The sequence below is a fragment of the Pelobates fuscus genome, chromosome 11 (assembly GCF_036172605.1).
Source record: "Pelobates fuscus isolate aPelFus1 chromosome 11, aPelFus1.pri, whole genome shotgun sequence".
NCBI classification, from domain to species: domain Eukaryota; kingdom Metazoa; phylum Chordata; class Amphibia; order Anura; family Pelobatidae; genus Pelobates; species Pelobates fuscus.
Window position 1 is genome coordinate 111,351,288 of NC_086327.1, and position 11,306 is coordinate 111,362,593.

Genomic DNA, 11,306 nt, shown 5'->3' on the forward strand with positions numbered 1-11,306 from the left:
CAGTAAAACATATTACAACAATAATATAGTCCATAAAAGTGCCGTTTGTTTGTAAAAAAATGCAAAAAATGTAACTTTTACTTAAAATATCATTGTTGTTATACAATTTACCATTTTTAAACACTAATATTTGAGTTTAGCGAAGTCTCCCGAGTAAAACAGTACCCCCTATGTACAGGTTTTATGGTGTCTTGGAGAGTTACAGGGTGAAATATAGTGCTTGCGAATTAAATTCTCTGCACTTTCTCCCTGTGTTGTCAGGCATGTCAATTAAATTTTAATTAATCAAATCACATCATTATGTTAAAAGATTATTTAAATATACACGTAGAATTTTAATATATATGCATTTATAGGTATTTAAATTCTACGTGTATACTAATGTAATCTTTTATGTAATTATATGTATTTATCTATATATATATATATATGCGGTTATTTGTATTTTATATATAGATAGATATATAGAATGTCATTCTAAGTGTGTTTTTTCACCGATATATATATATATATATATATATTAATAACAAAATACAGTTAGAATGAAATTACATATGCATATATAATTTATATAAAATTTTGTTTCAATGTTTTATTTATTTATGTTATTTTATTTATTTATTATTTTAATTATACGTATATATATAATATATATGTACATCTATTATATATAATATATATATACATATTATATATATGTAACGTCATTCTAAGTGTATTTTAATATAAATATATAAACTTATATTAATATTAAAATACACTTTGTATGACGTTACATATATATAATATGTATATATATATTATATATATAATAGATGTACATATTATATATATATATATATAGCAATATATTTATTTTATTTTTACACATGTTTTATTAATTTTTTTTATTCTTCCCACCAGCAGGGGGACTGTCTGATATTTCAAACAGTCCCCCTGCTGGCAGATCCACAGCCAGCTATAGGGGGCCATGTGATCGCTCTTTGAGAGCGATCACATGGCCCCCGGGGGCCTCATTTGCCCGGGGAGGGCTGCCTGGGCTGTCAGGCAGCCCTCCAGAAAAGGATCGCGGCGGAGGTGAGTATATCTCTCCTCCAGGGGTTCAGAGCCGTTACGGCGTTCCATGCCGCCGCAACGGCTTTAAAGCCCTTTTAAAGCGCGACGGCATGGAACGCCGTAACGGCGTTAAGTGGTTAACATATCTCAACACACATCCAACACCAACTCATGCTTTTGGCATGACAGAAGGCAAAAAAAAAAACTGTTGAATCCCCTCCAATTTTGCAACAAACTTCCAGTCTAAACGCATGACCTCGTGTCCTTTGTAAAGTCCGTTTTGTTAACAGATTTCCACACACTGGTTTGTATCTACCCTGGATATATTTGTATAATATTATCATATCCTCTCTGAGGCAATGTTTTTCTAAACTAAAGAGGTTTAAATTTGTTAACCTTTCTTCTTAGCGGAAATGTTCCATTCCTTTATTAATTTTGTAGCCCGCCTCTGCACTTTTTCTAGTGCCATGATATCCTTTTTTTAGAACAGGTGCCCAAAATTGCACAGCATATTCAATATGTGGTCTTACCAGTGATTTATAAAGAGTCAAAATTATATTCTCATCCCGAGAATGAATGCCCTTTTTCATGCATGACAATACCTTGCTGGGCTTAGCCACTGCTGATTGACATTGCACATTGTTGCATAGTTTGTTGTCTACAACATTCCCAAATCCTTCTCGTGTCGTGTGTTGTTATTCCTAATTCGCTTCCATCAAGGGTATAAGTTGCTTGTGCATTCTTTACGCCGAAGTGCATAACTTTGCCTTTTTCAACATTAAATTTCATCTGCCATTTGAGTGCCCAGTCCCCCAGTCTATCTAAATCCCTCTGCAGCAAAGTTATACCCTGCTCACATTGTATTACTTTACAGAGTTTCGTGTCATCTGCAAACACTGAAAAAGATCATTTATAAACATGTTAAATAGAAGGGGTCCCAGAACAGACCCCTGAGGGACACCACTTGCTACCTCTGTTCAGCTTGAAAATTTACCATTACTGACAACTCTTTGTAAATTTTTAAGCCAGTTGTTAAGCTTGCTTTTATTTTCTTTCACTTTCCTATAAAAGAGGCCTCTTTCATCTCATTGTGACCTAGTATCAATGTTACATCGCTGTTATATTATGCTAGATCTGAATTCTTGTTGATACCTGTCTTTGTTTATGCAATTTTTGACCTGTCACAATTGTATCATTGTAATTTATAGAAATTCAATGCCTCAATAAAACATAGATTAACAAAAAAAAAAAGAGGACTTTTCCTGTTCAGTTATTTCGACTTTTACAGGGACATTCCACTGCCAAAATACAAAAGAAATAAAAACCACTGTTTAGTTAGCATACCCCAAATAAAACTTGCATGCATTTAATTATGGAGTTATAGCTAAAAACAGCTTGCAAAAACTGCAGTTCTCTTGTCTGCTGCCTTTGCAAGCCCTCCTCTTCTAACCTCACCCAGACTTCCCAATGCAGCTCAATGAGAAGTTTTTGCAAGGCAGGTGCTCTGGGTCACTGCCGCCTCTTGAGTTCTGTGCAGGGTCGGCACCATCATTAGGCAAACTAGGCATTCGTCTAGGTTGCCGGCCTGCTGGGGCACCCAGCAGGATATTTCCTGGTGGGTTCCCCCTGTTTTGAACCGCAGTGCTGGGCGAGCGGCGCATCCACACCCCCCTCTCGCTCCTCCAGGCGTCCGATGGTGGGGGCGCCCATAGGAGCCCTGTCACAGTATGGCACAGAAGGCACTTGCTTACCTTGATGACAGGTGCCTGCTCTGCCATCAAATGCCGGTGACCGAAGGAGAAGGCAGGCGGCAAGGGAGGCTCTTCTTGCAGGCTCTCACTCCTCACTCGCGCCCTCTGTGATGCCGGAATATGTCATCATTCCGGCCCCAGCATACTAAACGGCGAGCAGGAGGAGTGAAGAGCTGCCCCACACTGGACCCCAGAGAGTTGATTGTTTGTCAGTGAGTGAGTCTTTGTCAGTGAGTGAGTGTCTGCCTGTGTGTGTGTGTGTGTGTCTGTGTGTGTGTGTCTGTCAGTGAGTGTATGTATGTCAGTGAGTGTATGTATGTCAGTGAGTGTCTGTGTGTGTGTCTGTCAGTGAGTGTGTGTGTCTGTTAGTGAGTGAGTGTATGTCTGTCAGTGAGTGTGTGTGTGTGTCTGTCAGTGAGCTTGTGTGTTGTGTGTATGTCTGTCAGTGAGTGTGTGAGTGAGTGTATGTCTGTCAGTGAGTGAGTGTATGTCTGTCAGTGAGTTTATGTGTGTGTGTGTGTGTGTGTGTGTGTCAGTGAGTGAATCTCTATGAGTGAGTTTCTGTGTGTGTGTCAGTGAGTGAATCTCTATCAGTGTGTGTGTGGGTGTCAGTGAGTGAGTGTATGTCTGTCATTGAGTGTGTGTGTATGTCTGTCAGTGAGTGTCTGTGTGTGTGTGTGTGTGTGTCTGTCAGTGAGTGTGTGTATGTCTGTCAGTGGGTTTCTGTGTGTGTGTGTGTGTGTGTGTGTGTGTGTTTGTGTGTGTCAGTGAGTGTGTGTATGTATGTCTGTCAGTGTGTCCCAGTGTGTGTGTCAGTGAGTGAGTGTATGTGTGTCAGCGTGTGTGTGTCTGTCAGTGAGTGTGTGACATGAAGGGGCGGCAAAATGGATCCTTGCACCGGCCCTGTTTTTGTACAAATAAGCTAATCAAACCAGGAAGTAACAGGACGGTTGTCTGCTTGAAAAGTCAGAGGGTGTAACCAGATTAATTGGTAAAAGTGTCAATTTCGATTGAAATCTGCACTATTTCCAAAATGAAAAATTAGGCTCTTCATTTATAAGCTTTTCAGCATGCTAAGGTGCTTTATGAATCTGGAGTGTCCTTGTAAGGGTTAACCCAAGCATTTGCCTGGAGTCAGGGTAGCCAACCAGAAAGCATAGCTAGCTTGCTTTCAGCTTGAAGTGGTTATGGTGCTTGGAGTAACCCTTTAATGTCTGTGCAATTATTGTATATGTGAAATACATTTTTTTTTATGTGTTTGCAAGAGAAAAAAATATTTGTCTTTGCAAATTGTATAAGATTGCTATAGTATGTAGTTGTGCATACAGTATGTAAACATAGTTATACATTTAGTTATGCAAGTAAGTAGGTACATGTTTTGTGCAGTGTGTTTTGTGCAGTGTGTTTTGTAAAATGAATCCATGATTTTAAAAAAAAAGTATCTAATTTGGGACACTGGCCATCCCATAGATGTCTTTCTCACATGCCCAGATAATTAAACACACAAGTCTTAAAATGTTCTTAAGAAATATTTTATTGTAACGTTGTGCTATATTTCTTTAGTCTGATTTTGTTTTTGTTTTTTAATCAGTAGACATTACAGTACTAGTGCATTTAACACATACATAATAATAATCCTATGAGGATATAGTACACAGTAGCTCTGCATTTGCATTTACCACTTTGAAAAACAACAATGTTTTTTACAATGCCTTTTTTAAAACAAAAAGGAGTGGGCTGACAGCAAGGCACCCTGACACTCTGGCATGGAAAGGGTTACCTGTTGCTGTTTAATTACATACATCTTTATAAAAGACACATTTCAAGCTTTGAATCCAAGCAGTAGCTTTGTCTCCTATTTGAGACTAGAGTTAAAGAGGATTTTCTAAAAAAAAAAAAATAGTAAATAAAATGCTGTTTTATAAACAGTTTTGTACTACACAAACACAACAATATCAATTAAGATATTTAAAAAAAAAACATAAGATAGTGTGACAACACTATAGAACTTTTTTTTTTTCAAAATACAGAAACTGAGAGCTCAGTAACATTATATAAGATTTAGATTGAATAGAAGCAATAAAATATATCAAGTCACTGCATTTATCTTTGTAAACTGCAATAACAAAATCCATGAAATGTTCACGTATACACCTTGTCACTCTTCACAAATATATGTGACTACTTGCATCACAATACTTTACAGTATTTAACCAATCAAGGTAAGATTCTTTGAGAATACTCCAAAACCTGTATTCTGTGGCTGATTTAGCAATAAGCCCCCTGCTACTAATCTCATTGCCAAATCTATATTTTTGTCCAACAGAATACAATCACAATTTCTATAAATATTATAGACCACACTTTTCTGATTTACCAGAATCTTCACAAGAAGATTTAATTTAACCCCTTAAGGACCAAACTTCTGGAATAAAAGGGAATCATGACGTGTCACACACGTCATGTGTCCTTAAGGGGTTAAACAGGGAAACAAGACCTGTAATTGAGTCTTCATATACCCTTTTGTTTAAACGTATTTAAAAATACAACATTATAATGTATAACAATATTACACTCCCTGTTTGAGAACATAGTTAACAAATATCATAGAACGTGTCCACATACGAGCAGACTACCCAAGTTACCAATAATGGTAAACAAATGAGGACACCTGAAAATGGTTACATATAAATAAAATATCTTAATATCTTCATAGAAGAATGTCTGTCTGAAGACTATCCCGTAGGACAATGTGATGCTCTTCGAAATCAGTCAGTGCTGTTTAAAGAGCTGATAAATCCAAATCTTTTTTCTGGATTGCAGCTGGAGAACATAGTTCCTTACAGGTAGAGGTCATAAACGACTTACAACAAGTCACCTTTTCCTCTATGGTTCGAAAGTCCACATGGGTTACAGAGAACATTACCAAGGCCTCCAAATCTTGCTGGGTGTGCTTATCATAGCAGCTTGTTTCGAATTACTGGGTTTGCCAGTATAAGGAAATGAAGTGGTGGAGACGTCTTGTGGTCCTTGCAAGTGGTTCAACAACTTCATCTGGGCATCAGAGCTTTCTGGACAATAACACAGGAACTGCATAGCTTCTCGTAAACACCATGAGTAGCCTTTCTTGTAATCTTGCTGTAAAGTGTCCACACTTGAAGGCTTACCTACGGAAATAAAATAAAATTCATTAGCTGAGCACACAGGATATCACGCCATGATATGTCAAAAATTATATATTTAAAATTATTTGGTTCTTGGACTGATTCTCCAATGCTAATGTTAAGTAACATGTATAATTTAGACATCTATTTAACCAATGGAGAATTTAGAAGAATTGACAGGAGTGCTGTAGGTTTTAGGCCAACGGTTTTTTAAAAAAAATTTCACTTGTCAATTCTAAAAGTCTTTGGATAAATCCCACATCACTGAGGGTTCCAAAAAAAACAACTATTGAGACATACTAGTAATGGTTACGTTAAAAAAGAATGTCATGGAAACTCACTTTTTTGTTGTTGCAAGTAGTTCACAGCCATCTCCAGAATATCTGCTTTTTCCAGCTTGACATTAGGTTCTTGCTTGTGGAATTCTTTCTCTAGAAGTAGTTTTAGTTGCTCGATACTGCTGTTTATCCGGTCTCTGCGCATTTTCTCCACAATAGGTTTTCTTAGCTACAAGGAGGGAAACAAAAAGGATGGGTTATTAGTAAATATTTCCCAGTGCTTGAATGTCGAAAGGCAAATAAATTAAATAAAGTACAATTCTAGAAAATGGCAGAAATTAAACTTACTTTGGTTTTGGTCTTTGATGAACGTGTATCCAGTGCAATGCTGGTAGGTGCCATTATCCACAGAAAGTTCTAAGTGCCTGCAAAGGCCCTGTGATTGAGCAAGAGCTGATCTGAGCTACTGAGCCTCTCTCCTTGTATTTATACCCCTGAGCTCGCATACAAATGCATGAGTCCCAAACTTGTTAGACTTTCCCACACTCGTATAGCCAATACATGCATTCAATGGGACAATAGAAATGGCATCTATTACAGCATGGTAAATTGACTGTGAATTGCCTGAGGATAATACCCTGAGTCCCAGAGGAGCAGGTGGAGAGTGTGTAACACAACACAGACAAGCTTTAAAATGAGGTGGAAAAACGTGGGAAAGAACATCCCATCATTATAATCAAACTGATTCCCGATGAGAACATCCACAGTGCAATATGCTGCTCTTTTTGAAGTGTGCCGGTGCGGTCACCCACGTACTTACTGTACCGTGCCAAAGCAGATGTTGCAGAATATGACACTAATATTACTTACATGGGCCCTAGGAAATCATTGAAAGCAAGTGCCTTGTGTGACGTTCTCTTTTCTTAATAATACTACAAAAAGAAAGCAGATGTTTTTAATTATATTTTGGCCTATTTTGTTTCATTACTAGTATGCGTCCCTTATTTATTTATTTATTTCCTTAATTGACATGTGTGATTTCTGTAGTATTATAATTTCTATTTAAATAATTATACTTTTCTACAAGGCTAGAAAAAAAACATGTTATTGAGAATGTCTTACTTTTGCATTTTAGCTATGGCATATTTTATATATTAGTCAGTGATGACTAACCTTGGCAGCTGTAACTCTTTACTTCTCTTGTCTATTTTTTGTGAATTATTTTATATTGATCTATATTGATGTGGCCCTTCTGGTTGTCTAAAAGCATTTACCAGGGTTTTCGATGTGCTAAGTACGCTTTTCATATCATAAGACTGGTAGAAAGAAGGCATTTAGGTCAATATGTTTATGGACCAGACACAGGCAATTAATGTATTACAGTTATATTCTTCAATAAAAAAAAATAAATAAAATAAAAAATCTTTATTTGAACTCATTTAATTTGTACCCCTCCTATAATCTCTCTTTACAATCTGGCTTACTATTGACAACGTAGTCCTAAGACCTTCAGGTACAATGTGCAAAAATAATGAGTGATGCACCACGGTAGTCTTCCGCACATCAGTACTGGTTTTATCATTTAATTTAAGAGAATTTTTTTTTTTAATTTGTCCTGAAAGCCACTTATAACAAACAACCTCCCTTTTCTCATAGATACACTGATTTTAAAGAAGCACCCCAGGCACCATACTCATTACAGCTCACTGTAGTGGTTAAAGTGCTAGGAGTGCCCCGGCGCCACCCTGTTTATAAGGAATGAAACCATTTTCGAATGGTTTTACTTCTTACCTAGGGTCCACCAGCCTCCATTACCTACACTCGACCATCAACCGATAGACAGGCGTTACTCAGCAGGAACTGTCTTTAGATCTATTGAGAGCAATCAGCTAATGCTTTCTGCCCATGAGCTAAGATCTGCACTGCTAAAAGAAGTTCCTCATGAGGACCTTACAGTTTTTTGGGAGATGGTAGTGGAGGCGGGGATCGTTGCTCTGTGGACCACAGGTAAGAAGTCAAACTGTTAAAAAATTGTTTGACTTCTAATGATAGGGGCTCTTGGGCACTCCTGACAGTATAACCACTAAGAGTGTCTGAATGTGTTAGGGTGTGTGTGACTGATTATGGTACAAATGCTATAAAATATTTGTAAATTTTCCCGTAAAGATGACAATCAGTAATGACAAAAATAATTATAATAATTAAATAAAAAATTGTTAAAAAATTTTAATTTTAAAAAATATATTTTTAGATTAAAAGCGAAAAGTACCCATCGTATTACTATTGAATCTTTTTTTTTTTTTTGCACCACAAAATGCACCATTTAAATCCTTTCGTGCTTCTTCATTAAGCGTTTTCTAAAGGATCAGTATGTTGCATTGTGTTATGCAAATGGAGATTTAATAGTGTTGTGCTGGAGTCTTTTTTTGGATTTTGTACATCGAACCCGACTGGGGGGTCCTAACTCATTGCTCTTTGCCTGAGATACTTTTTATTCCCAGAGAGAGATGGTTAACGTTTGGCTTACTTAAAATAATAAAAAAGGAATGCTTTGTGCACAGTCATGCTCTCCGAGTTTGGTAAAGCAGAGATGTTTACTTATTTACTTATTATTTATGATAAATGCAAGAATATTTTTTATGACAATTTCTATTTTTGAGTTACGTATCAAGAATACAAAACACATACATCAACTACAAATGGCAAAGAATACCAAAGCAGATTGCACAGGTCATGCGTGACAAATTCTTAAGTAAACGCGACATACTCATAAAAACTAATAAAGAAGTAAAATAAAGTTGGCAATACATTATTGTATAATCCTCAGATAAGAAAATAAAGCAAGAAAGATGAAGAGCGAGCAAGAACATTTATAATTTTAATGAACAATAGATTGCTCAATCGAACCATTAGAGTTGTTGCCAAACTGGAGTTAGGCAAGAACAATTATTTTTTAAACATTCTAATTATTAGACATTTAGTTGTGTCAGCATTTTGTCTTTCTGAGATCGAGAAAAAATGTATTATTATGTTGGCTAATACCCTCCTCTGTCAGTGAACGCATATTTTAAAACATTGTCGCACCATACATTTTGAGGAATTTCTCTTTAATCAGCTGTGGTCTGACCACGCAGGCACAGAACGAAGTTTGCAGAGAAATTTCAGTGAAAGGTTGCAGGGGGCCCATGATGACACAGAAGGCCCCTGCAACCTATCACACTTCAAATTAATGCCCCCGTTCAGAGACTTGGTAGTATACCTGCGCTTAGTGACTTAAAGGACCACTATAGGCACCCAGACCACTTCAGCTCAATGAAGTGGTCTGGGTGCCAGGTCCCTCTAGTTTTAACCCTGCAGCTGAAAACATAGCAGTTTCAGAGAAACTGCTATGTTTACACTGTGGGTTAATCCAGCCTCTAGTGGCTGTCTCCCTGATAGCCACTAGAGGCCGCTTCCGTGATTCTCACTGTGAAAATCACAAAATCATTTAGTAATGCTTTCCTATGGGCTTTTTGAATGCGTGCGCGGCTCTTGCCGCGCATGCGCATTCGGCGTTGACGTCGGCAGGAGGAGGAGGAGAGGTCACCAGCGCTGAGGGAGCCCGGCACTGGATTAAGGTAAGTGGCTGAAGGGTTTTTAACCCCTTCAGCTCAGCAGGAGGGGGGGCATGAGGATGGGGGGGGGGACCTAATAACCCTATAGTGCCAGGAGTTTGTTTTCTTGAAATATTTTTTCTGATACAACTATTTAGGTCTATATTAAAAAAAATTCCCTTTTCCAGCAAATCTCACTTCAGAGAATAATCCTGACAGTGTTGTATTTGAATGTTATATTTAACATTTACTTAATACACCTATATTTGGTCTTCAAAAGGCCCCAGAGGGCTTTTAGATCATCCCTGTCTCTTTAGTCACAAAATTGGGACTGCCAGTCAGATTCAGGACTGTTCGGAGGTGTTAAATACTGCATGATCATATTCCGAAATGTTTGCTTTTGAATGTACATAACGTTGTGTTTTATTAAATTTATTACACCATGAGCAAGTGCTGGCTGATACTTATAGGACTTGTAGTCCGCAGCCAGTGGATTGTGAACTCTGCATGTCATTCAAGGTTCAAACTCACTTATTTAAGGCAATGGTTCCCATTTCCCAGGCACAAAATACAAAAGTTCAATTCTATTTGAAAGTTGTTTTGTTTAGGAGTATGTATAGGGGAGAAACAAAAAATGCTTTTTATAGACAGGTTCACATAATGCAGCTATTGGGGTGTAATGCTAAGCTTAACTATTCTTAAAATTGCTTATAACCAACCCTTTTCTCTTCTTTGACAGCTCATCGGGTGTCAAGGGGCATTACTTTCCCAGGTTTAAGAGGTCCATGACAATACTTCTAGATCAATGTGTTTCTTGGGAAAGGATTGATCCAGATGGCCTGCAGGGACAAGAATTGCTGATAGACACAATACTAAGTTAAACATCATTGGTAAATTGCCTCTTGTAGACACACTTGTTTTGTGTCTTCTTCTGAAAGTTACAAATAGAAAGAAAACTGTGGGGGATTGTGAGAAATTTACATCGCATTCAGTCCATAAATTTCTCAGCAAATGAGAGGCCAATATCCAACACTTCTTAGCCTTTTTAGAGCCACACGGGTTTGATTCTGTAGCTGGAGATATGTTTAGCTCTGCTAATTGATAATCAATCTCCCATAGATTTCAATGATGGACATTCTTTTCAATAACCCAATTAATCTCTGGATCTAAACTTGAACAGTGAATCGCCATTACGTAAATGGGGTTCCAACATTAAACTCTACACCGATCTAAAAATGAAGAATTACCTAGTCACTGAGCAAAGCAACAACTAACATTTAAATGGAAACCATCACATGAAATAATCTTTAATATTATATTTTGGTATCCTTCTATATTTAAAGAAACACTTCAAGCAACATCAGTAATACAGTACTCTGTAGTAGTTATGGTGTCAATGGTGCTTGGGCACTCGTGCCCCCCACACCTCCCATTGTAAGAATTCAAACCTTTTTAGAATGGTTT

General features: G+C 37.3%; 1 protein-coding gene across 1 annotated transcript; it reads right to left on the reverse strand.

Annotated features, from left to right (window-relative positions):
- Positions 1 to 5,300: 5,300 nt before the first annotated feature.
- Positions 5,301 to 6,773, reverse strand: HES5 (hes family bHLH transcription factor 5). The gene is made up of 3 exons (XM_063435852.1): positions 6,598 to 6,773; positions 6,313 to 6,478; positions 5,301 to 5,974 (listed from the first exon to the last, which is right to left on the reverse strand). The coding sequence occupies exons 1-3, from the start codon at positions 6,649 to 6,651 to the stop codon at positions 5,730 to 5,732; spliced, it is 465 nt and encodes a 154-aa protein (XP_063291922.1). The 5' UTR covers positions 6,652 to 6,773; the 3' UTR covers positions 5,301 to 5,729.
- Between the last annotated feature and the right edge of the window lie 4,533 nt (positions 6,774 to 11,306).

Coding starts and splice junctions, on each gene's coding strand:
- HES5 (XM_063435852.1), bottom strand. CDS start 6,651: ATGGCACCTACCAGCATTGCACTGGATACACGTTCATCAAAGACCAAA. Junction 6,479..6,597: donor CATCAAAGACCAAAACCAAA/GTAAGTTTAATT, acceptor CCCTCCTTGTAG/CTAAGAAAACCTATTGTGGA. Junction 5,975..6,312: donor CTACTTGCAACAACAAAAAA/GTGAGTTTCCAT, acceptor TTATTTCCGTAG/GTAAGCCTTCAAGTGTGGAC.